Below are 27276 nucleotides of genomic sequence, written 5' to 3'. Positions count from 1 at the left end.
TATATATATTACTTTAAAAGCATGAATTGCTAACTTGAATGTTAAATAAATTAATATTCCTAACTTACGTTGTGACTTTTTTATTGATGAGTTGTGACTTTATCAATAATTTGTGACTTTTCCAAAGAGTTGTTACTTTTTCAAAGTATGTGACTTCTCGAAAAGGTCATGATTTTTCATGAGTTAATACCTCAGATGGTCACTCAACTTTGCACTATTCTCTCAGAAAGTCACTCAACTTTCAATTTCCCCTCAAAAGTCACTCAACTATCCACTCTTTCCTCAGAAAGTCACTCAATCTATTAAATTATTTTTAATTAAAATTTATTGATATTAATTATTTATATAACAAATCAAAAATTTTAAAAAATAAATTAAATCATTTAGTGATCCACCCACCTAACCCGACCCATTAAAAATATGATATGACCCATTTTATTTTATCTTTAATCCTAAATTAATCCCTCTCTTTAACCTTGAATTAGGATTAGATTAATTAGGATTAAAGATAAAATAAAATTGGTCATATCATATTTTTTAATGGGTCGGGTTAGGTGGGTGGATCACTAAATGATTTAATTTATTTTTTAAAATTTTTGGTTTGTTATATAAATAATTAATATCAATAAATTTTAATTAAAAATAATTTAATAGATTGAGTGACTTTCTGAGGAAAGAGTGGATAGTTGAGTGACTTTCTGAGGAAAGAGTGGATAGTTGAGTGACTTTTGAGGGGAAATTGAAAGTTGAGTGACTTTCTGAGAGAAGAGTGCATAGTTGAGTGACTTTTAAGGGAAAATTGAAAGTTGAGTGACTTTCTGAGAGAATAGTGCAAAGTTGAGTGACCATCTGAGGTATTAACTCGATTTTTCATATAAGACACAAAAGATATATCTTCATACTACATTTCTTTACTATAAATAGAGGGACTTCATCTCATTTTTCAACCACATTTTTTTCTAATATTCTATTCTTCTTCTTCTTCTTGAGTTTTTATTTTTTCTGTGCGCATTATTGTTGTTGAATAAGTTCAAAGTTTAGCAGAATATGAGGTACTACTATTCTGATGAAGTAATTCATTATATCCTAAGATGATTTATTCTATAACCTCGAGTATGGGGGGGGGGGGGNTATGATGTAATAGTTATTTTTTTGCTAAATATATACATTAGTGTGTAATGTTCCAGTATATGAAGTTAACATGATGTAGTCTAAATTCATTTGGTTTTGTTAACAATTTCTCTTGTGATTTAGATATATGCTTCTTAATCTCTTTTTTCAAAATTCTGAGAATTGTGACGATTTGTTTTTAATTCTAAAGGCAAAAGAATGACTTTATTTATCGATACTACTTACGTGATTTGAAGCATCTAAATATTGATTAGGCTGCAGCGTGCAAGACTATAACGAAACAACTTCAACAAAGATATGAACTGTATTCATACCTAACACGTTAACGTCCAATGAACTCCACCGCATAGGTACGTCGTCTAATCAATCCTAACTTTTACAATTATCTTATTGTGATACTTCATAGCACAAAAGAGAAGAAAAGAATTACACAATTACATACACATAGCATTTGAGGATTTTTTTTAAAGGGAAAAGACTCAAATATGTCATTGAACTTTCATAAAAGGTTTATTTATGTCATCAGTTAAAAATTTGGCTCATTTATGCCATTACCGTTAAAGTAAATGCTCAATCATGCCAATATTTTTACAATGGTTTTGAAAACTATTTTTGACACGTGGCCAATTATAATTCGGCCATGTCATCAATTTTTTTAGTTAAAAAAATCAAAAAAATATTAATCCAAATTTTATTCAGAATTTTTATGACTTTTCGCATATTGCAATTTTTGTCCTATAAATTTAAATCTTTCAAAAAAGTTTCTTATGTGCTACTCCTACAATCCTTATGTGTAAGAGCTCTAAATTGGTGAAATAATATCGTAATTTGTGGGGAAAGTTGTGAGATCTCCCTAATGCAGTCATAAGGATACATAAGAATTCCATTATTGAAATATGGTCTTTATCTCTATTTATATAGTTGAATTGTTGATTTGCTTATAACTTGCTTTTAGTTTAGGATTTTTGTTGTGTTCAAAAAGAAATTGATTGTTACATTAGATTTTGTTATAATTTTCATTATCAAGACAAGATCGAAAACATTAATTACATTGATCATGTGTTTCTTTTTTGTTCTTCATATTTGTATACCATGATTAAGAATGGATTAGATAGAATGATTAATCTTTCTTTTTATTGTTTAAAGTTGAAATATATAGAATTAAATTAATGGTAGGTTCAATTAACATATTGTCTTTGGGTTTCACTGAGGTGATTGCATCCCAATAACGATCTTGAGCTTGTCCAACAATTATCATTGCTTCATTTCTCTTTCATTGTTCAATTTTTTCTCTGGAGATGATGGAAAATAACTAACTGAAGAATTTGTTGAGGGATGTTGTTCTGTCATCTTTTTAAGAATATCTGTATCCTCATTCTGTAAGTTAAAATTTGCTAACTACTAACCATTTTTTAAAATATATAAAGATTTACATACAAATTATGAATCCACTATGGTATGTGTTTGAAGTCTATATTATACTAAATCTTAGATATTATATCATCATTAAGCACGAACTACCATAGGAAGTATGACAAGCAAAATAAAGCACGGACTACCATAGGAAGATTACCTAAAAGAACAACTTCAATGAATGGTTGAGGTTTGACTTTTCGAGCTTGCAGTGATAGACTAATTAATTGTAATTGGAGAGCAAATAGACATGGGTGTAGGGACTTTCAAAATGAACAAATGCAAGTGGACAATGAAGAATTTACATGTAACTTATTATTCTCAAATCTACTATAAAAAAAACACATTAAGAAACGTTGTATTCTTTTACATCATAGGCTAACATGTATACATGTTCAATATGCATATACAATTCACCTCTCTCCCACTCTCGCTTGCCTCTCTCCCCCCTCTCCAATCTCGCCCGCCTCTCTCCTCTCTCTTCCACTCTCGGTTGTCATTTATACAAATGCATATGTAAAATATACAATTATCTAACCAATATACATATACAATTCACCTCTCTCCCACTCTCTGCCCTCTCTCGCTCGCCTTTCTCCCAAACTCACTTGCCTCTTTCCTCCCTCTCCCAATCTCGCTTGCTTTTTATACAAATAATATGTATAGTATATAATTATCTAACCAATATACATATACAATTCACCTCTCTCCCACTTTCCCCCCTCTCTCGCCTCTCTCCTATCTCTCCCAGTCTCGCTCACCTCTCTCCTCCCTATAACATGTTGCTACGAATTGTAATTATCAAACTATAGTTATGGAGAGTAATTAGGCTATTTTTAGTGGCTATATGTGAAAGTTTTCCTATTAATAAAATATTCTCTATTTGTTAGACGGTGATGGTATATATGTGCTAATTGTTTTAATAAGGAATATATAAGTTCTAAATCACAAAATTGAAGAGTATTTGTCTTTTTATATGTGCAGGGCGTAGCTACCCTTTGGCTAGGGTGTCCAATTGGATACCCTCCTTCAGAAAATTATACCGTATTTATAAGAAAAATAATAATTTAAATGGTTAAATAACACATTTTGGACACCCTTGAAAAACAATAAAAAAAAATTTAGCTTAGTGATTTTAGTCGTTCAACTCTTAATGAGTTCTTTGCAACTTGCAGTGCGCAGGTTTAATTCCCGTTATTTGACTTTGATTTTTTTTCTTTTCATTAAAAATTTAAATAAAATTTAAAAGAATTATTTAATTTAAAGTTAATAAGAAAATCCTATGTAGTTATTCCATTAAGCTGCTAAAAGTGAAAATACTTTATATAAATTCTCTTTTAATATAACTCGTTTGATTCTATTATTTATTTTTTCATTAAGCTGCTAAAAGTGAAAATATTTTATATAAATTCTCTTCTAATATAACTCGTTTGATTCTATTATTTATTTTTCATTTCTCGTTTTTAGTCATTAGAGGTTTGTGAAATGTTGAAGCGTAAAAGTGATTTCACTCTAAACTGAAATATCTCTCTTTTTCTTTATTTGTTTACTTCCTATCAATAAACGTGACACTAAAGCTAAATATTATGTAGTTTAATTTTTAAAAAAATTGGTACATTTTAATTAAAAAAATTAATCATTAATGTTATGTAGTTTGACTTACAAAATTTAAGTACACGCATTCTTTAAATTATTTTTACGAGCTATGAGATTTTTGGACACCCTTCCTAAAATTTCTTGCTACGCCACTGTATGTGCGGTGAATTGTGTTATTCGCAGGTTTGGTAGACCTAGTTTCAAAGTCGAATTACACTAATCGCCAAGAAGTAAGGGAGGAAGAAGCAAGTTGTTTACAAAGCTTTGTTTCCCAACCCCACCCTATAGTTGTAATACTCAAACTCTTGTTGCTACTTGATTCAAAAGAGAACCATTGGTCCCTCACTTTCTCTGTGTCCGCAATCATAACCACTTATCATTTCGATCACTTCATCCATAGTAACTTGAATTAGACAAACATTTCATAACTCCAACTATTCTGCTTAGAACCCCACTACGTCAAAATTCTGAATCCGCTACTGTTTATAGCAATAAAAGACAGACTAGATTTGGGTGAGGTAAGAGTACAGTTCTAGAAAAAGACAATCAATTGTAAATGTTGGCATTACTGCAACCACCAAAGCATAAGACTTATACAAAGATCCTCATTCCACAAATAATAACAAAGGGGAATACATAGTGATACTGCTAAGTATTGTAGTGATATCTAAAACTGCAAAAAGTTTCCTATTCATATAGGGGGGCAAGGTGCAGTGATTGTCAACATGAAACTGCAAAACGCGTTAGCTACAACCAAGAAACTAGCAGTACTTATTTGATGTATTGTCAGGCGCAGACAATGTCAACCAGCCGAGGTATGAGATCAGCACCTCAAGCAATGTACTTGTATGTGTTTGTGTTCTCCAGGTCTCTTTCCAAGTAATCTCGAGTGATAAGATCTTCGATCCTCTTTTTGATTGCTTTGACATCAGGCTACATAGGTAACAATTCAAGAATCAGACCGAGATAAAAGCTAGTAAATGAAATGTCCAATGTGAAGGTACTGATTTAAAATATGGATTTCGGGGTATTACCAAACGAAGCTACAACAACATAAGTGGGGTCTAGAGAAGGTAGGATGATGTAAGCAGACCTTACCTCTACCTTCGTGGGGTAGAGAGGTTGTTTATGATAGACCCCCGGCTCAGAAAAAGCAGGAAAGTAAAAGAAAGAAAACAAGACAGCAAAATAACTATGCAATACCTATGTTATACTACTACAAGTACGAGAATACTCGACAACCTACTATGTTTAGATATCCAAAGTGGTTGAAAAATTGTGGTTACCTTGAACATTTTGCTCAACTGCTCAACACACTCCAAAATTAGCTGTTGATGAGTTAGAACTTTCTTGGCCTTCATTATACGCACCAGACAGGCATCAATTGCATAACGTCTGTCCTTGCCAACTTCCTCAACCATTTTCTTCCTATCGTCAACAGGAGGCAAAGGGACCTGAAAGGTACAAACAAGTCGCGTTGCTGAAGTATAAATTCCAAGTATACCTTTATAAAATACATCATTGTGGAGTATCATGTGAAATTCTCAAGTATCTATACCCGAATCCTCCTCATTTTGTCAGTGAACTGGGAGTTGAACTCAAAATGATCAGTTGATGAAACAGTTCTACCGCTAGGCTCCTTGTTAAGAATTTTGTACTTGGCACATGACACAGATGCCAGGACTCTGACCAAGTCATCATCAGCCAAGTTTAACTCAGTCTTGATGTCAGCGTAACTCCATTTATCAGAAGCATTAAATAGTAATAGAGCAGCAGCCTGAAAAGAGGAAACATGTTAATTCAACAGCATATTTGCAATAGAAATACTTGACCAATCGATCACCTGGTATGTTCCCAGAATCAATTCAATAGTTTTCTGTTCAAACTTTCCGTTAAGGTTACATTGTCCCAATGAGAATATCCATGTTAGTTTCCTGTGTTTCGTTTTTTTCTGATAAAATTCCTTGAAGGATTCCACGCCCTTTGCCTGAGACAAATGAATGACAAAACCAAAGAGCTCAGAAACAATAAGAACAACAACATAACAAAGTTAGGGTAGAGTGTATAGCGACGTTACCCCTATCTTAGAGATAAAGAGGTTGTTACCTATAGACCCTTGGGTCAAGAAAAAGAAGTCCAACAAGAAGTAATGGAAGTGAAAGCATAACAAAGTATTTTGGATCGTAACTAAAACTAAATAATACGATAATTTAGTACAAGAAACAATGTATAGTAACAGATATCGAAGGACAAGAAACTAAAGGAAGGATACTACGACTACTAGTATGGACTGGATAGCGAGAGAAGCACATCTTACCATTTCCACAGGGAGATTCAGATCACAAGATTTATAACTAGGCCAGAATCCAGTTGTAAGAACAGTGACAGTCATATCGATTCCAGGATTTGTTGCAGGGTTGTTGCTGATATATTCCTGAAAGTGTGTCTGATTATCCTTCACCAATGACAAATCTGTCACCTGTTTTTACATTTTCCAGCCACCCGTATTTTAGATATCTCAAAGGACGAGAAGAGACAAAACATTTAGAAGTCCATTGAACTATTCTAACCATTCCCTCCATCTTGGATGTAAACTGTCCACCGCACTGCTGCTTTAGCTTTGATAAGATAAGCCTTTCATGTTCTTCATTGGCACTTCTATCAAAAAGCAATCGGCGAGAAAGCTTCTTCCTATCATTCATTTAGACAATTAGCATACCAAATGGTTAAAGATGTAACAATCAACTCAAATGATTTTGTAAAAGGAACTGCTGGCAGTAGATTCAAACCTGTAGAACTCAGCAAACACATCTTTGTCGCTGATGTACGTAACAAGTTTGACCACCTACACAAAAAGTAAACCATTTTGACGGTGTTAGAGCAAGAATATGAAGTTTTGACCACCAAACTGAAGAGGGATGTAAATTTTGTGCATACCTTTTCCAATGTATCCTCAATAACATCGTCACTGAGTTGTTCACTCCCACCTTTTTTAAGGGTATTATCACAATAAGAAGCAAGGAGCTCTGCAGTTGAAGAGCCGGCAACACTTTTGTTACAGAAGACCTCAAATGCCTCTTTCAGAGCCTATGAAAGTCAAGAGTTTATACATCAGCGAGTAGGGGAATGAGTGAAGACGATGCTTGAGTCCTATATTCACACTTTTCCTTTCGTAACTCATATATATACTTTACCATATCACATTTAACTATTTTCTTTACATGGTACCAGAGTTAGGTACATCCCAATTTATGATTTATGATGTTGGGCTCCCCCATATTAAATTGTCCATGCTCCAGATGCCCATTCCTGGGCGTGAGGTCGGGTGTGAAGTCTCACATCGGTGGGATGAGAAGAATTTTAACTCCTTACATGGACTTAGACAATCCTCCCCACAAGAGTTAGACTCAAGATACATTTCTTTACAATAATATCTCAAGTAATAGTGATAACGTCTCAAGTAATAATACATCATATAGGGATTAACACACAATGGTTAACAACTAGAATACCTTGTGAAAGATAGAGTTATCAGCAAAACAGCCTTTCACATACACCATATACTTGTCATGCAGCTCAAATGCCTTCTTGACAAAGTCCTGAGGAAAGAGATGGGTCCATCATTGAACCAACTAACAATTACAAAAAATGGACCTCTATTCACAATATAGGAGATAGTATTTTACCTGCTCGTGTGAAACACCCGAGCTTTCGGTCTGTAGAAGAACATACATATCATCATTTACAAATTACAACACCAACAAACTACAATGCAAAACAAGATTACTTGGAAACCATAAGCATAGCCAGTCGCAAAACCAACTTCAGATGTATGTTACTTATTTTGCAAAAGCTTTTTACTCCACTCAGATTCTAGTTTCTCAGGAACTTCGAAAATTTTCTCAGATTGGGATGCTTATACATATCTACCTTGTCCTTGTCACAGTTTATACAAAATCATCTCTCGTAGTGTTCAAATGAAGCATTATCTTTTTCCTGAAGCTTAAAAACTTTATCAAAGAAGAGGAGCTAATGGAAGCTAACAGTAAAGTCAACATACAGCATTGTCAAGTAAACCACAAGTTTCGGTTATTGGATATCAAACCTTGTTATTTGCTACATCTGCAGCCTGTTGCACCACAACCATGCCTTCAGCAGCTACGTGCTGCAAATATATACCATCAGACATTGCACAGTCCCAAATTGGAACAAAAGAAGAAAAGCAAAATCTTTAAGTGTTGGTTGCTCAACATATGGTATGGATGATAAAACTACCTGCTTAAATATCTCTGCTACTAGTTCTATCCCTTTAGGAAATTTGTGGAATAGACTATACATTCGAGTTAAATCCTCAACCTGTGATGGGAGAAAGGAGGAATAAGAAAAAGCAAAACAGCTTCAAATACAATGTAAGATCCATAACAACAATTAAGCACATAATGTTTTACAGAAAAAAAGAAACGAAAAAGGGGGTAGGGGTTTAATACCTTCTCATCTTTAAGCAAAGCTCGGCATCCAGAATCCTCCTTCTCAAGCAACTGATTGGTATACGTAATCAATACTTGATTTTGCATTTTCTGCAGAAAAAATGTTGGTCTCAGCTTTGAAAAAATAAATCCAACCAAAGAAGTATAATCAACTGACTCTTTCTGAGTAAAAACTAAAACATTATATTTGTGCGTTTCGTTCAAGAAAGAAAAGGTTCCATAAGTAATAGAACAGTTAATAGTTGGCAAAGAGGTACAACTTCTCGAAACACAAGACACATCCGCTCTTCCCTCTCCCAACAGTAAAGAACATTCTTCTTCTTTTTTGATAACCGTGGTTGTCCGGCCGGGCATAAAGAACATTAAAAAAAGAAGGTTCTGTAAAACAAAATGCTTCCCTGTTACCAAGGGGGAAACATATACAATCAAGTACACAACATCAATAACCTGACAAAACTCCACAAAAGTAACCCCTTCATTCTTCCCTTCTATAAGTTCTAGAGAACATAGAAATTATATCAAGCATCAGTTATAGTACCTGTGCGTAGTCTTGCTGTCCGTTCATATTATTAGTCGTACTATTGCTCCAATAGTTTCTTATCCTTCAATCTTGTTACTATATGTTGTTCACATTGTTTCGTTATAGTTTCTATTTTGTTACTATCTGTTGCTTTTGTTGTTATTTGTTATTTCTTGTACTTATGTTACTTCTTTTTTTAGGACTACTTTGGACTGTTTTTCCTTGAGCTGAGGGTTTATCGAAAACGGCCTCTCTCTAAGTTAGGGTTAAGGTCTGCGTACGCTCTATCCTCCCCGTACCTCACTTTGTGAGACTCCTTTGGGTATATTGTTGTTGTTATAGTACAAGATATAACAGTGTATCTTCGTAACACATTCATTTGTAAATGAGAACCTTGTCAGGTTTATGTGTATCTATATGTCATAATGTACGGCGAGATGGAAAATGCTACTAGCTATGGCATGACATAACACAAATGTAATTGTGAAACTCCAAAACTGACCTCCAGAAGTTTTGTCTCAGTGCTAGAGTGCAGATAATGAGACACTCTATCCTTCTCCTTTTGCAAGCACTCCTCTGCCTGTGTCAGCAAAGAATGGGCGTTGGAACCTATTCTAGTATAAGAATGGAATACAAGAGCAATCCTCGAGGTGAAAGAGTTGTGAAAATCATTTATACCTTAAGCATATATTCTGGACAAGAATCTTCAACAATCCAGGTTGAAGCTTTTCGAGAATAATGACAGGCAGAATCTCGAAGCATTGCCTCTTCAAAGTCATTAACGTAATAATCCATCCTTCCCTTTCCCATATCAATATACAAATTTATCACATTCTTCAGTAACACTCTGTCGATTTTCTCACCCTCACGTTCCTGATCAATCTGATACAAAACGATACTTCATTAAACCTCATATCTAGCAGATAGAATTCTAACACATTGAGTCTAGCAGAAAAAAAATGAAGAAAGAAACATTTACCAGTGCTATCACAGCATCTGTAACTCTATTTTTCACATCATGATAAACCTATTATCGACAAACAAAACGATATAAAGACTTTTTTATCATAATAGTAACTCAGAGAAGACAAATATAGAAAGAAAAATCCAACTGAAGAATAATCATTCCAAAAGCTAACCAGATCCCGGAAGCAACTCAGACCAACTTCATTAAGTGCAGGGACTTCAGCTCGTTTGATAAAAAACTTGTCAAGATAACGGAAAAACTTTAAAAGCCATTTGACCATAAGTTTATGGGATGCCCATCTTTTCTCAAGCTCCTTCAACAAGAATTCATCATGCTTCTTATTCAGAGAAGGCAAAACCTAATGGAGCAAATGGAGACTGGTTACTATTTGGAACATCATCACAAAACAATGAGATTGAGATAGCGAAATGCTCTTACAATAGTAAGGATGTAATCTTCAACTGCTTCTTTGTACTTATCGTACAGTTGCTGAGAGTAATCATGAGGTGCTTTCTGAGTACACATGTTATAGATAGTGCTATGCTTCAAATTAAGGAGAAACTTGTCGACAAATAGAAATGATAATCGTAAAGGACTAACTAAGAATGAAAACATGCACACTAAGCTCAAGGGAATGCCAAGGATACGTGTAGAGCATCACGTACTCGTCTGAGGTGAATGACTCCGGCTCTCCTTCTATGATTATTTTCAACTTATTAAGTCCCTTTTGAACACACTCCATTCCTTCCTCCAACTCGATAGTCTTCTCCTCAGTCTCCTCCATCTCGGAAAATTCTTGTTAACACGATCTAATATAACAATTAAAAACCACAGATAAAACGACATTTCATACTAAAAGAAATGCATTAAGTCTGGCTTATTAATGTCAGGAACATGCAAAAAGCTATTACAATGATCAAATTACAAATAAATATTGATATAAAAAACTTCTAAACAACAACAAAACCAAAAAAAAACAGTTTTTGGAACATCAATTCAGTTTTAAATCCTAGATCCGCCTCTGTTATTCGAGTAATTGTTAAACCAAAACGAGTTCAATTTCGACTCAAACCAATATAAAAACCACAAACATTTCAACAAAAATTAGATTCTGAACTAGTAATATCAAAAGTAGAGTGAGTTCATTTCTAATAAAAATCTTCAAATCCTAAATCCGACTCTGACATTCAAGTAATTGGTTAAAGCAAAACAAGTTCAACCAAAACCCAATACTATCGACATCAGATCATATATATAATAATAATGACTGAAATTTTCAACAAATATCAGATCCCGAACTCATAATTGCAAAAAGTACAGTAAGTTCAGTTATAATAAAAACTTTTATATAAATTATAACATTAACATTTCAATAAAATACTAGTATTCTCAACTTGTAATTTCAAAAGTAAAAGTGAGTTCAGTTCTGATAAAAATATCAAATCCTAGATCCGCCGTTAAGCAAAACGAGTTCAATTTCGACCGTATCACTAAAATTTCAACATTCTGATCTTGTAATTTCAAAAGCAGAGTGAGTTCAATTCTAAATAGAACTTCAAATTCTAGATCGGCTTCTCGTAACTGTTTAAAAAAAGAAGCAAAATGAGTTCAATAAGAGAGAGAGAGCGAAAATCGTACTGTACCGGTGATTAACTGTAGCAAATGTGAATGGATTTTTTCAAGCTTAGGAAAATGGTGATCGATTGAAGAAAGCAAATGGAGATAAATAAAACATGAATGCGTCGAATTCGGTTGCATTTTGGTTGAAAAAAAGCCTAAAAATCGCATCGTCAAAAAATAGCAAAAATGGCGCTACAAGATGTGGAATTCCTTCTATTTCTTTTCTTGTCAATTTTTATTTATACTAACCAACTTAACTGTCCTGCTTATTTTTTCTTTCTACTAAAAAGGACAAATATACCCTTCAACTTTATTTCCGATTTAATTTTAAACACAATTAATATTACTAATATGTTTCGAAATTTTTTTCGTAGTTGTTAAAACATTGATTTAATGTCTTCACTATCATAAATTTCTTTGTAACTATATTATAATCCGTTATGTGTGTCTAAATGCTCTTTTGATAGTTTAAGTGCTTGCTTTTACACATCACACGTTATATATTATGCTCAATTTTAAAACATTAGTCATTGTGGTTATATAATCATCACTGCCAAAATTGTAAATGCTCCTTCAGATTAACTAGAAATAAAAAAAACACTGATTATAGTTTCAAGCAGGAAAGATTTATCAATATTGGACCAAAACAGATGAAAGGCTTTTAAATTATGGCAATATCAGAAGCATCAAAATTAGCTACAGTACAGCACCAGAACTAATGCAAGGTAAACAATTAAAACAAGTTACAATGAGGGTGAACAATTTGTAAACAATACCATATCATATCACAAATTGTTATTAAAAGCAGAAAAAAAACTACTTCACAGCAAAGGCGAAATTTGATTACTTTCATCATCAGATCTGTTTACGAGCTCGAGCTGGAAAGCCACTACCTTGCTCACTGCTGGCAGCAAAATCAACTCGGCCTATAAATACTCTGATAACCTCCCACCAGCATACATACCATGTAACTTTGTCCACCGATCTCATTTTTTCTTATCTACTCTCTTGTCGTTCCTCCCTCTCTTTCTAAACTCTCGATTTTCAGAAGGGTACTGCTTCTTGATTAATAGATTACACATTGCTGTTTTCACTGCTTCTGCAGCCGCTGATAGTGCATCTTTCTCAATGAACGAACTCCCCTGCAACGTTTGAAGGAGTTGTTCACTACCTGGTAAATCTTTATCTTCTAAAACACGTGCCTCCTGCTCAACAGAGTCCTGGTTGCTCTCGTAGAAACCATTGAGAACCTTCACACAAGCCAAAGGTGCTGAACGGGAAGTACATAGAGTCGATGCACCCATGACCATCCACAATTGATTCGATGAAGAGGCAGCTGCTAAGCTTGTGGGAATAAAAGTCTCCCCAGGAATTGGAACCACCTGGAATTTACATCCAAGGGAAAAGGTTAAACAAATACAAAATAAATGGGTAGCCCGGTGCACTAAAGCTTCCGTGATGCACAGGGTTCAGGGAAGGGCAGACCACAAGGGTCTACGCAGCCTTACTCTGCATTTCTGCAAGAGGCTGTTTCCACGGCTTGAACCCGTGGCCCAAGTCACATGACAACAACTTCACTAGTTATGTCAAGGCTTCCCTTCCTTCAGAATTAAAAATAAATAAAAAAATATTGTCAAATAGCATCATATAACATTTCCATTTGATGCTGGCTGTTGATACTTTGAACGATACAAAATCTAAATAGATTTTCGTGATTCAGAGATGGTAAAGAAACCTACTCTTGCAACATGGAGAGATTTAGCTGAAAGGTTGCAACTCAAAAGCATGACGCCTGCCAAGCTACAGTTCAACGGAGAAAGGTATTATGATTCAAGAACATATTAATAGAGCTCTTTAAAGGATGAAAAGGCAACTTGTTGACATAACGAGAGACTTACCTCTGAATAGCCACCGCGATTAGTGATCCACAAGGAGTGGCACAAAGATCAGTGACAGCCAGCAACCTGTCATCTATTCCTTCTTTTGACTGTATTAGTCCTGTCTTCACAATTGCAGAGAAAATTAAGAACTAAGCTAAACATTAAAGCTTTAATGCAGTTTCTTGTTTCAACACAAGAAAAGTAGAGGAAGAAAGGAAATGGAACAAAGAAAGATTGATCACTTCACGCCCTATTTCACAATCACCACATGCTTATGGATTGAAAATCAGCCAAATCAAATTACTAAAGATTTATTTTCTAGCAAGAGATTCAATCAGCCAATTAACTATTGGATGGAGAGAGAAGACCAAATTAAATCTATCAAGTATCTGACTCCAAAAGAGATGAAGCTACCTCTCCAACATGACAGGTATCAAGAAGAGAACCACAAGTGAAGTCCCACAAGCGTACCTGGAATAAAGAGAAAAAAAAGAAAGAGCAATGGTCAAAGTAGATAAAAAAATGAAATTGAAATAAAATACTCATATAATTCTTAAGTAATTAATTTCATTTAACTAAACACTTAAAAAAAGTATTTGAAGTTTACGTTGCCAATTTTGTTTTGTATCAAACTCGAGGATGTGGCCTAGGAGTCACTGGTCAATGAAGTTGGAGGAGAATCATGAAAACTCAGGTTTAAATTTCAGCAGACACACACAAAATAAAGAAAAAAAGAAAAGGGGGGGTTATTTCCTCCCATCTGCCAAAGCTATGGTGGGCAGTTACACAATTGAATAATCGAGGTGCATGCAAGCTGGCTGAATACCATCATAAGAAAGATTGATTTTAGTTTCTTAGTTGCTACGTCACCGGCTAGTGTTAAATAGAGAGGATCAATAGCCAAATGCAGAGGATGACATTTGTTATCTTTTCCAAATTTAGCGTTAAAAGGCATAAAAGGTGATTTGGGTTTAAAAAAAATTAGTTCATTTTCAAAATTTACTCACAGTTGAATCACCACCTCCTGAAAGCAAATACCACTGCTGGGAATCTTGGTTGCAGATGAAGGCAAGGCAGGAAACAAACCTAACAATTGAGACAATAAATGAGCCATGACCATGATAACCAGTATGCATTGTCAAAACTAGAATTTCTTCCTGTGGAAATGCATGACGAAGTTCAATACTCAACAACTATTTTCATCTATCTTTTATTTAACCTTTGATTATTTTTTTTTTTGAGGGGGGAGGGGAGGGGAGGGGAGGATGAATAGAATTGCTGGAAGGCAACAAAATGCACTTTTAAAAACGAAAGAAGGTCGTCAACACAGGTTCCGAAAGAAAAACACAGATAACAGTAACACCAACGCCAATGCCATGTTTCTATCTCTAATTTTGGTACTCTCTTTTCTGTACTCATTAGTGGAATATCTCTGCTCCACACTGAGGATTAGGTCTCATTAATTGAACCACATTATTTGCTTTATATACTATGTATTTGCTTTTGTTATTGTCATTATAAGGCCACTTTTGTCTAATTCCACACCACCCGTGTTCACAAACCTACAAAACGTGTAAAAGAAGAATAAATTCGGCAAAGACATGCATGTTCATCAGATGTAACAGTTGGATGACACAAAATGACCACCTAAATCATCCCGGTCAAAATGTTTTTCTCCTTTCTTGGGTTAAGTATCCTTATCAAATCTCAAGATTGGCTTTTATCAATAATGACCAGAGAACTGTCACTAGATTTTAAAATTTTATTAGTATAACCAACATTTCAACAAAAAAAGACTATTCAGGATCAGCTTGATCATCACTACCGAGGTGTTACGACCACCAGAATTTGAAGAAATTCTTACTCTGAATGGCCAAGGCAAAAACTTTGAATCTCATGAGCCCCATCTGATGGCTTTTCCGGGAACACAGAGACCTATAATTATGAACCAGAAGAAATTTTGATGTTAGCAAGAGATCATCAAGAAATCTTACTAACTATTCATGGTTAATAAGAAACATGACATTACTCGGATTTTGAAGTCCCGATCGGCACTAATAATGTAACGTCCATCCGGTGAAAACTCCTGCAAAGATGGAAAATTCTCTTTGAGAAAAAATAACTAGCTTTTGAAACCAGAGGCCTTGATTAGGAGATTAATCTAGTTTGATAAAAAAAAGAAGTGGGGATATGATCCATGGGGGCTAAGAATAAGTTGAACTTAATCTTATATGGCGTAATCATATAGACAATAGGAGTATCATGATCCATTCACCAGAATGGATAATGCTTTACTCTTGACCGCCAGAATGGACAAGGCTTGCAAGAAATTGTGCAAGAGATGTGCATCGAGACAGTATATCTTTATCCATGGTATTTGTGTAAAAGAGTTGAGCCAGGAATACAATTGCCAACCAGAAAACACAAATTCCATAGAAAACCACTTAGAAGGACCATTGATGAGTATCACAACAATATCTGAGTAAATCACTAACCCTCGCATATAGGGGGTAAAAAAATAGATCCACAGAAAACTAAAGCAATTCAAACAAAGGGGAAAAGAAAAGAAATACCAGACTAGTAATGATGCTGCAGTAGTGGGCGAGAATTGGGACTGCCTTCTTATTGGGCAGACTTTGATTTTCAAGAGAACCTTCTATTTCAACTGCATAAATTACACCAAATTTATCCGCGAAGGATACAAAACGCCCATCATTACTGATGGCAACAGCAGTAACTCTCTTCTCGGATGACCTATTAAAACCTTATCAGTTAGACAACTTCAACTCCTAATGAGGAAAAAATCTAAGACAAACAAAAAACGGGAAAGAGGGGGAAGAAAAGGAACAAACATCTGCAGTGGTCGGTGCAACCAATAATTATCAGTATAAGAAGAATTTACATAATCAACAGACATCCACTTATCAAAGATTTTCTGACACACAAAATTTAGAAGAAAAAATATTATTAGTATTGTTATTATTATTACATGAGATTCGTTCTATTTCGGCAGCATTTTTGAAGAGTCCGGGCAACTTACTGTTAAGTAAGTCTAAGAAAAAGCAGAACTTGAACATCAGAAACTTACACCGAACTTATGCACCGCCAAGAATCAGTAACCCAAATCTTAACGAGTTTGTCATCGCCAGCAGATACAAACAGCTTTCCTTCAGCACCATATTGAATTGCTCTTATTGAATCCTTATGCATGTGCACTCCTGAATTATCCACCAATGAAACCGAACAACCTTCTCTGCATCAAAATTGTGGAATATAATATATAATCCAGCTGCAAACTGTAAGTCTTTGATAATGTTGTCAAACTTCCCTCTAATTTGTCTTAAGAAAAAATTAAATTGCATACCAATCTTAGAGTGACATCAGCCTAAAAATAAACCAAACCTACATATAAGATTACTTCCATTATTGACCAGAGATAAAATCTCTCCTTTAGCTATTGTTGTAAAGAACATTCATAATCTCCAGTAAAATCTTTATAAGAAACTTTTCTTTAAAATGTGTGAGAAGTTTTAAGACATAATACATAGATAAACACTTTAACTTAGTCTCAGCTGCTAACTAAAGCCCCAACTTTGAAAATGCACATCTAGAATGCACCCCCTCAAAGGAGTTTAGATTTGCATTTTCAAAGTTAAGGTGTTCTCCATACATACCTATATCATCTTGAAATGTGTAGATGGTTGCGATGAAAGTTCAGAAGTTCAACTACCCGTGGAGGTCAAATTAAAGAGTTTGTCTATGTATTATACCAAGTTTTAAAAATACTCACCCATTCCAAACCAAGTGTCACTTTAGCAAAAAAAAGTTGTCCCAAAAAATAAGTATCACTCTAGGAATTCAAGACAATAATTAGTATGTCATTCCAACTATACACTTATAGTTCATTTACTGAATATTGTTCAATTCTCAAGAGAAATTTATCAAATAGAAGTAGTTTACACAACATCATATTTTTATTGATTTCTTAATGATTGTGATATTTTTTTAAGTGACACTTTGGGACCGAGGGAGTATTTTACACCTCTAATTTCATTTTACGACTCTATTACTAGTCCGTCCCAAAAATAATTACATCAATTTAACTTAAATACATGGTTTACTATCACAAATTACAGAAAATCTCTCTTTTCCTAAATTTCGTGCCAATGTCCAACTAAGTCAACATCATCGAAATAGACAAGTACTAAGTTTGAACACATTATCATAATCATAAAAAAAAGTAGAAAATAAAATGATTATTTTTGCATAGTGACTTACTGAAGATTAAAGACGCGGAGATTCGAACCGACGGCAACGGCGACGGATTTCTGAGTTGGATGAACGGCAATTAACGCCGGAGCAACCTCAGATTCACGGTTGTGTTCACAATCATCCATGTTAGTTTCCTCCATTGTTGTTGAGTAGAGTTAAACCTTCGTCTTTCTTCTCCGCTAGGGTTTAAGGTTCTAAAGATTTAGCAGCGTATAGTATTCGGTTAAGTCCGTTATTTTTGGGCGGCCCATTTCTTTAGTGGTCCAGAATTCTCGGCCCACGATGACTTCCCTTTCTTGTTTTTCTTTTCGTGAGAGATGATGGTCTATAGGAAACAAGGGTGAATAAGAGAAGGCGAGGTGTTCACTCGAATCTCGTCGATAAAAAGTTGTCATGTCATTGGAATAAAAATATATTCACTAGATGTAAGATAACAGGGATGGTGATATGGGAGTTAGCACCACGTAATTAGGATAAAAATATATTCATCTAGGCATAAGCACTTCGTAATTAGGTTAAAAATATATTCATCTAGGTATATATTCTACCCTCCCTCAACTCCATTTGTAAAACTACAATGATATGTTGTTGTTAGGACACATTGGGACAAATTTTAACTAATATTTTGAGAAACTAATGGATATACACCAATAGAGAGTGAAAGGGCGACAATAACAATAATAACTATGCCTCAAGATTGACGAATAGTGAATCTTTAACGACAAAAATGGATTCAAGTAACCATGTAAGCAACGAGTTAATCCATCTAAAGCTACAACAACGCATTAGTCTCAAACAAGTTGAGGTCAACTATGAATCCGACCCTATTACTTCATTTAAATTCATCTCATATTACAAACACTAAGAAAACAAAATGATAGTGCTCCTTAATGCAAATACATGTATTTTATCATGTCAAAATCTCCAGTTCTCAAAGTCAGGGTGAACTTCATTCCACTCAAGAACTCAGCAAGGAAGCTGAACATCTTGTTGCTTCCATGTTTCTGGCGCAGGATTTCATTTACTGTAGCTGTTAGACAACTAATAAAATAAAGTCGATCACTACTAAGACAGCTCATAGAAGTCATGTCAGATAGGATTTCCATCATTTTCAGTCTACCACAAAGGAGACAAAGGCAAGGCATGGAACATGTTTACCCTCAAACATCATCCACCATTAGTAATCTCAATTTGCTTTTTTCCTCTTCACTTGTCTACTTCATGCTATCATCCCTAGCAGCCACTTTAGTGCCAAATGTTCGTTGTAGCATTTATTCGATAACACTGAAATGAATTTCATCCCCATTTATGCATGTCCTAAATTCTCAGCTGTGTGCAGCCAAGGATTGTCCCTCTGCACCTTGTCAATGGAGCAACCTTACGCCATGCTGGCCTCTCACTTCCAAGGGTCAAGACATCAACATCAGACAGCACTTTCACGCTACAATTCCAGTAATCCGGTCCATTAACCCCTCCAACTATATAAATATCATCTCCCAACCCTATCATAGCATAACCGATTCTCCTACGAAAATCAGATGCTGAAACTATCATTCTTCTTGATTCTCCTTCCTGCTTATAAATGAACCAATTGCTCATAACATAAAGCTTTTCCCTAACGACAGTCATCGGGCCCTGGAGCCAAGAATACTCGTGAGCAATCCAACCCTGCTTGAAATTTTCTAAAACCTGAATAGTTGATAAACCTTTATGCAAGACATGAACTTTACCACCAAAAACTACTCCCGAGCATGCAGAATTGTGCGCATGATGGAGATCAGGTAATTGTACCCAGACGTCCGTCTCAGGATCATAGATTTCTGCATTGCATATTGATTTTCTGCGGTTAGTAAAACCCCCTGCAGCGACTATCTTCCCATCCAACACGCAACAAGCAAACATGGCACGAGGGACAAGCATAGATGCACACGGATTCCATGCTCGGGTTGCAGGATCATATGACCAGACCTTGTCAGTTGCAAAAATTCCATCTTGGTCACCTGTCAATGGATCCACAGCATCACTGCCACCACCTAAAACAAACAGCTTCCCAACAGTCGAAACAACACTGAAGCGAGCAAAATGACTGATGTTGGAGGGGAGAATCGGGAGAGTAATCCAAAGGTCATGTGTAGGATCATAGAGCTCCCATAAGTTTTCAGGTTCAAATGTGGATACACATAAAAATTCTTCAGATGAGTTGACCTCCTGTCTAGCTTTAAATAGTTCAGCACTTTGAATAGCAGCTCTCCAGGAATGGGAAACAAGCTCTTACTTTGGATGAAGGTAGAATGGAACCCGTGCAAGGCACCTAATGGCAACAGCATCAGGAAGACCTTCAATGAGTGCAGTCATAACCACCAAGCTTGCACCTATCTTTATCAACAAATACAATGTTGGTGCACTACTATTGGTTGACGTTTACCGGAAATATGCAATTTGAATCATTTGATTGATAAGCAAATGAATTAACATGGAACTTACATTATTATCCTTACAGTAGAATAAAGAGAATCATAATGTGAATTGCTACAATTTTATATATCAGAAGTAACACTCTTCTTAATAGAAAAGGCCAACTTCTCTTCTCAGCCAAACTTTGTACAAGTGAGCAGTGGCGGCAGAGACTGGCATACATGAGCAATACAATCAGTGCACTGAGGTTTTCAAAGGATTACAGAAAAAATCGTTCCACAGTGACCTACCTTTATGGCTTTACCTAGAGATATTGTAACAGGTGTAAATGCCAAGAGCACATCACATTTAGAAACTTCCAATCCAAAAAAATCAAAACACTTGGCTATATAGTAGACAGAAACAACAAGATGAATAATCCTTTTTTTTCTTTTGTAACCTTGCTCCATGATGAATTTAACACATCAGTAGCTAAAAATGTCAATTATCTCAATTCACCAATTCCATGTTCAAGCTCACCTTGCATTTGAATACCCTTCCCTCTGTCCTCCTTATGCCCATTCATTCAGGTACAAACTTGATGGTTACCTATTGGACCATAGTAGGTGGTAATTCAGGGTGATGCCCTTTAAATTTACAAATATGGTCCCGTATGCATGATGTCTTTGGAATTTACCTAAGGGAATCATCCTTGTTTTCTTGGATGTTCTAGTTTACGGCATTTCGTTTACAGATTATTTTCAGCACATAGAGATAGTGCTTAGTTGCTAAGCAAGTTCATTTGCCTGCAAATAAATCCAAGGGGAGTGCTTGGGGGTTGGATATACAAATTCTCTGAAGAAGTGAAGACTAACCGAAAATCGATGGTAAGGCTTTGAAGCCAAGCAAGCAGCTACTTGGAAAACAGTTCGTAGAAATGGAAAAAGAAAGCAGAATTGGCCATAATCATGCACCCAAGGGTGTATCCTGGAGGGCAATTAAGTGTGATAAAACCTTGACCAGGGTTCACAAATCCTACTGGAGACAAAAAGAACTAGGTGATTGCCATCAGCCTAAGCTTTGGCGAGGAGAATTACTTGATAGTTGATACTTGTGAGGGAAGAAGGTAGCAGGTATTCAGCAAAATAGTCAAGATGAGCACAAGACACCACCATTATGGCATTATCAAAGAGACTCCTTTTCAATGAAGGAGCTGAAGGAATTCCTCGACCTCATATTCTATCACGGATGACATATAAGAAATTATGGAAGATCAGCAAGCCCTTACAATACCACTAAAGAAGGGATATTTCTTCACGGACTCCGTGAAGCCACCACTGCATTCCTAGACCTCAAAAAATCCATAATAGAGGCACACCGCACTACAGAATTTTACCAAAACCTTGAATGTGAAATTGCATAACTAAGACTAAACGGATAGGTGATGTGGTGATGCAAGAAGGAAAACCTATTGCAATCCCTAGTCAAGCACTTAGCATTAAACATCAAGTTCTCTCAACCTTTGAAAAAGATCTCATAGACCTCTCACTGGCTGTATTAAAAAGGAGACAATATCTATACCTGTCTCATATTATCATTATGACTGAACATTTCAGCTTTTAAGTATCTAAAGAAGAACTCAAAGATGAATACATCTTAACATACTGTATTGAGCAATCTATTGTAACTAAGCTGCAAGATGCAATAAGCGAAAAAGGAGAGAGATCCATTTGATGCAATGTGCAGAAGGGATGAAGAAAAGTCTACTTGCAACACAATCAACACGATGCAACCAACATGAATAAAGAAGTCATAGACAATTATGCAGATGATGACGACACCATCAAGGCCATTGCAGCCCTAAGCAGTAGGCCAAATCCTATTTCTCATGTAACTCTTCAGATAAGGTGCTCAGATATCAAGGAAAAAACATGGGTGGAAAGGGCATACAAAGCCAGGAAACAGCTTACAGAAATCATGCACGCTTCAGTCCTTACTGCACACTGAGGTATACTAGCCACTCAATAGAAACTAACTCAGTTTCAAATTGGCCCAAGTAATTAGATGATGCCAAAAAGGATGGTCCAATAGCAGTTTCAAAATGACCTAAACAAATAGATGATGCAAAAAGGGTTGTGCAGGAGTCTGATATATGCCAAAGAAGTAAACCTGATAGCAAGAATATGATACATGTCAAAGAAGTAAACACACAAGTGACATAAACTCAAGGTTCTAATAACCATTTTTCTATTCCTACAAGCACTGGTGCGGCCAGGATTTTCACGAGAAACAGTCAAAATATAAAGAAGTAAGCACGAAAAGAATCCAACACACGTAAAAAAATTACCTATCTACACAGTGTAATTTCCCATTGAATGGGTGTCAACTGACACCCCTTGGACAAGAGTGGCACTGCCATTGCCTATAAGAGCTTAGAAATATATTATAACCATCCACACTAGTTCTTAATCTTTCATACTCTCTTAAGTACATCCCATAATGGTATTTTCCATCGAAATAGTATTCTTGTTTATTTTGATGATCATCGATACAGAAGAAAGACTTATGTAATCATGTATTGCATCATCAATGAAGTGAACTTGCTATAGTTTCACCTAATTTCAAAACATTTCTGACACAATCTTCCCCTTACTGTTTTACTCCCATTACACTTATATTTCTTCAGCTCCAATAACTTAATCATTACAATACTTAAATTCTTTGAGCAAACCCAAAACCCCATCTACCTAAAGATTCCCCTAACTGAAACTCAACACCTAACATAAAGTAAAAGAACACAAAAGAGCAAAACTTGGGGTGTTTCAGATTTTGAAAAAGAACCAATCTTTACAAGAAACAGAAAAATTTATACTAATTCCACAATGAAGTAGCAACAATCCAGAAGAACAAAACTTGGGGTGTTTCAGATTTTGGAAAAGTACCAATCTTTACAAGAAATATAGAAATTTATGATAATTCCACAATAAAGTAGCAACAATCCAGAAGAACAACACTAGGGGGTGTTCCAGATATTGGGAAAAAAGCAAATCTTTCCAAGAAAAACAGAAATTTATGTCAATTCCATAATGAAGTAGAAATAATCAAAGATTCCCATATGATTTCAATTGAATTGTTGAAAATTACCTTGCTAAGCAAAGAAGATAACTCAAGACAAAAGCCCCAAATAAAAATCAGATATTGTGCTGAAAAAGACGGTAGCAAATGGAATTGCTGTGAGTTTACAAATTTATTGCTTTTGTCAAATACAAGAAATAGACAAATTGAGAAACGTGTAAATTAAGTTAATATCTCATAAAGTTTTTTTAAAATAAATAAATAAATTTGACTGACCAAAATATTTATGTACTAACATATGCTAAAATTTGAAAAAATTATATATTTCCGATTCTATGATTTCTAAATGCCAAAAAAGTGGTGGATCATAATCAGACTATATGTCTTGTTTTTCAATTCATTACAGAAGATTCCATAATTTTTTTTTAAAAAATTGAATAAAAGTTATATCACTGTGGATTAACACATGAAAAATTAAGAAAATTACACAATTTCTGTTAAATGACTCCTAAACACCAAAATATATCGTCGATCAAAGTGAGACTATACGTATTGCTCCATATAATCAACTAGGTCGCTTCAAAAACCTAAATGCCTTAATATGAGGATAAGGCTGGGCAATGGAACGGGATGTACCGGTACCAGTCCGGTTCGTTTTGATTCGTCCCGATTCGGTTGCCTATGGGACAGAACAGGACATTTCGGACACGAAATGGAACGGAACCGATGTTTGGTACCGGTGTACCGGTATCGGTTCATCCCGGTTTATTCCGGTTCCGGTTCGATTCCGATCCGATACTAATTAATTTATATTTATTAATTAATGTATATTGTATATTTATTAATTAATTTATATTATATATTTATAAATTATAATTTATATTTTATATTAAATAATAAATACTACCCAAGTAACCCAACTACCCCTATTAGTATTACATTAGTATTACATTCGAGACTTAGTTGAAAGAGAACCCTTCTTAGAAGGTGGTTGCGTAAACTATGCACTCTACTAGTAGTTGTAAATTGAAATTGTAATTTATAATACAAATTTAAATAAATTAAATTGATATTTTTTAATCTGTGTAATTGTTTTATCCTTATTTTTACTTAATTTTTTTAAATTACAAATTTAATTTATTTAAATTACAAGTTATAAATATTACTTATAAATTATAACATATTAATAAATAATAAGTAATAACTTATAAACTTCAAAAGATTTAAATCTTGAAAACTTAATTAGACTTAACTTGCAAACTTAATAAGTAAAATTTAAAATAACTTAAGTAGAAAATTACATTATAAATTTAAAAATTATTAATTTAAACTTAGAAAAATAAGAAAATATTCATATTTTCGTAATTCAAAAAAATTATTTTTTGAAATAACTAGATGTGTCATTCCGTTTATCCCATTTCGGTCCGTTCTGCTTCCATCCCGGTATATAGTGGGATAGGACGAAACCGAATATTCGTCCCGATAATTCCGATCCGGTTCATCTCGATACCGATCAACGAACCGATCAACTCGTCCCATTCCGGTCCGCTATCGGTTTGTTCCGATCCGATCGTCCCATTCCGGTTCGGTGCCCACTAATGAGGGTACATATGAACCTCATTACTTTAGCTGCCAATATCAAATTATGTTATTTTGAAAATTTAAAAAAAAAAAAAAACTTAATAAAGGAATGTGTGGAAAATTCTCATAGCATAAGATGTGTTGTTAAAGACAATATTTTTAGATATATTTTATTTGGTAGAAGTAGAATTGCGTATATATGTTTAACTGATCGGTTAATGATTACGAAAATAAAACAACACAAAAACTTAGCCATTATAAAACTATTAAGATATTGTTTTATCAGTTATTGGTCGTTGTCGATTCGATTATCGGTTAACCGTTAAAATTTGTCACAAACAAAAAATCACATTGAAAATTATTTAGAGAAAAGGTGACAAACTAAATGAATCATGCACATGAGTTGACTGATTGCATTTGTTCAAAAGCAAACACTGACACATAAAAATATAACCAAAAGTTTGAGACAATCAAAACTAAAAGTAATATATCGAACGATATAAATATAATTTATTGATTTACTATCGAATTATCTATTAACGTGTTAAGAATAATAAACATCCCGATAATAAAAAAAATAAAATCATTAAACGAAAGCGCTAAATAAATAAACCAATATTTTTTTATTCGGATTATCAATTTCGATTTATTGATAATTCCTAGTTTTTAGTAAACTAAGTCTCTAAATACCAACTAAAAAGAAATCACACAGAACCACAACCAATAATTCCCTACAAAATTGGTCATCAACCACCTTAATTTGAGGCATTTGATGTCCCAAAACACCTATAAATTGGATATTCAAATCATCTAAAAAGCAAACACAAAACATATTAAAAAAAAAAAACAAACAAAAAAAACCAATAAAATGGAGGCATCAAAGAAGCTTTTTGGAATGTTTCTCATTTGCATTTTTGTGATTTCTGCATCTGTAGACGTCTCCATGGCTACCGAAGCAATTATCGATGAAAAATTCAGACCAACATATGAACATATTGGAAGTGAAATGGATTATTGCTACAATAAATGTCTCACTGTATGTGCCACCACTGACACGCCTAAAAAAAAATGTAATACTCAATGTGGAGGTGATTGCGTTCAGAGGATTCTCCAAGGTAAATTTTTAAACCCTCAACTGTCCTAAATGGTATACATATACCCTCCGTCATATTTTTGGGACATTGATTGGTGTCTCTGCCGTCTAATTGACTAGAGCATATATATACCCTTTATATATATACCAACAGACATGCACGTGTCATAATCTTACCTATCGTCCCGACATTTATTAAATATATAAGATTGTGTGACTTGTCTCTATTTAGTCTTTCTTTAGAGTAAAGGGCATATATGCTGTAATTTTTTAACGACAAGGTCACCAATGCCCCAAAAGTATGACGGAGCATATCTGCATACCATTTATGATAGTTCGGAATATATGATAGTTCGGAATATATTTATCATAGCAATTAACAAGTACATGTGTCTCTATTTAGTCTTCTGTTAGAATGAATATATGCTATAGTTTTTTAACGACAAGGGCACGAATGTATATCTGCATACCATGATAGTTCAGAGTATATTTGTTCTTTTTTTTTTTTTCTGTTTTCAATATAAATATTTTTATCATAGAAATTAACAAGTAATTATTATAGAAATGTTCTTATGTTTTCACTTTCTAATATATATATATGTTTTTTTCTATAGTTTTTGCAGAAGATATTGAGAAAATGAAACATTAATTTGAAGCCTCAAGATGGACCAAAGGATGCAAAATATATCTCTTAGAGAGAAAGAAGAATAAAACAATGTTTTTTTCATCTGTGACATTGTACTTTTTAATTTTCAAATTTAATAAATTCGTTTAATTTTCTAATTTTTAGATTCAAGAAAACAATGATATATATATATAATATATATAGACATGACGACGTTATTTTGAAAAGGGATTAGACTCAAATATGCCAACGAAAATAACATACATAAGCTAAACTTTTAACGAATGACATAAATGTGTCTTTTCTCAAAGTTCAATCACACATTTGCCTTTAAAACTTAGGGCCCGTTTGGCCATAAAATTTCCAAATAATATTTGGGAAAAATTTGGCAAATAATGTTTGTCCTTACAATTTGCCATTATTTGGCAAATATTTTTGGCAAATATCCCAAATTTCCAAATACTAGTTTTTTCTAGTATTATGGCCAAATCTCATTATTTGGGATATTTTGAAAATTTAAATTTTACCCCAATCTTTTATCTTTTACAAAAATATCCTCTCTAGTAGTTGCTTGCGTTGTATTACATAATTTTTTACGTGAATACCAAAATAGTGATGAAAT

At 34.3% G+C, this 27276-nt stretch overlaps 2 protein-coding genes, 1 long non-coding RNA gene and 1 pseudogene across 4 annotated transcripts; 1 reads left to right on the top strand and 3 right to left on the bottom strand.

The window, feature by feature from the left end:
• Window positions 1–4692: 4692 nt before the first annotated feature.
• On the bottom strand, window positions 4693–11878 carry LOC107022024 (cullin-1-like). Its single transcript, NM_001323441.1, is given in 20 exon segments — window positions 4693–5073; window positions 5427–5594; window positions 5699–5917; window positions 5984–6127; window positions 6458–6619; window positions 6711–6831; window positions 6930–6985; window positions 7078–7227; window positions 7653–7739; window positions 7827–7856; window positions 8246–8305; window positions 8416–8496; window positions 8628–8717; window positions 9650–9727; window positions 9826–10029; window positions 10127–10174; window positions 10287–10472; window positions 10553–10652; window positions 10762–10923; window positions 11758–11878. Coding segments are annotated over 19 exon segments (2223 nt in total). The 5' UTR covers window positions 10899–10923; window positions 11758–11878; the 3' UTR covers window positions 4693–4971.
• A 492-nt stretch (window positions 11879–12370) lies between these two features.
• LOC107022043 (tRNA (guanine-N(7)-)-methyltransferase non-catalytic subunit wdr4) lies at window positions 12371–18226 on the bottom strand. Of its 2 annotated transcripts, none has more exons than XM_027918015.1 (10): window positions 17893–18226; window positions 16703–16867; window positions 16188–16368; window positions 15644–15700; window positions 15479–15549; window positions 14622–14700; window positions 14029–14085; window positions 13633–13736; window positions 13474–13534; window positions 12371–13116 (listed from the first exon to the last, which is right to left on the bottom strand). In XM_027918015.1, the coding sequence occupies exons 1-10, from the start codon at window positions 18024–18026 to the stop codon at window positions 12721–12723; spliced, it is 1305 nt and encodes a 434-aa protein (XP_027773816.1). In that variant the 5' UTR covers window positions 18027–18226; the 3' UTR covers window positions 12371–12720. The 2 variants fall into 2 exon arrangements, with proteins under 2 accessions (XP_027773816.1, XP_015078246.1); XM_015222760.2 differs by having other exon boundaries at window positions 16703–16862; window positions 17893–18031.
• A 950-nt stretch (window positions 18227–19176) lies between these two features.
• Window positions 19177–23418, bottom strand: LOC107022049 (annotated as a pseudogene).
• A 2330-nt stretch (window positions 23419–25748) lies between these two features.
• LOC107022071 lies at window positions 25749–26881 on the top strand. The gene is made up of 2 exons (XR_001457115.2): window positions 25749–26051; window positions 26644–26881. It is a non-coding gene; the product is annotated as an uncharacterized LOC107022071 (long non-coding RNA).
• Window positions 26882–27276: the final 395 nt, after the last annotated feature.

Source organism: Solanum pennellii, chromosome 6 (assembly GCF_001406875.1).
Source record: "Solanum pennellii chromosome 6, SPENNV200".
Taxonomy (NCBI): Eukaryota; Viridiplantae; Streptophyta; class Magnoliopsida; order Solanales; family Solanaceae; genus Solanum; species Solanum pennellii.
Note: the sequence above shows the minus strand (reverse complement) of the source record. Positions and strands in the feature narration are given on the sequence as shown.

Coding starts and splice junctions, on each gene's coding strand:
- LOC107022043 (XM_027918015.1), bottom strand. CDS start 18,026: ATGGAGGAAACTAACATGGATGATTGTGAACACAACCGTGAATCTGAG. Junction 15,701..16,187: donor GCAGCATCATTACTAGTCTG/GTATTTCTTTTC, acceptor CCATCTTTGCAG/GAGTTTTCACCGGATGGACG. Junction 15,550..15,643: donor ATCGGGACTTCAAAATCCGA/GTAATGTCATGT, acceptor TCATAATTATAG/GTCTCTGTGTTCCCGGAAAA.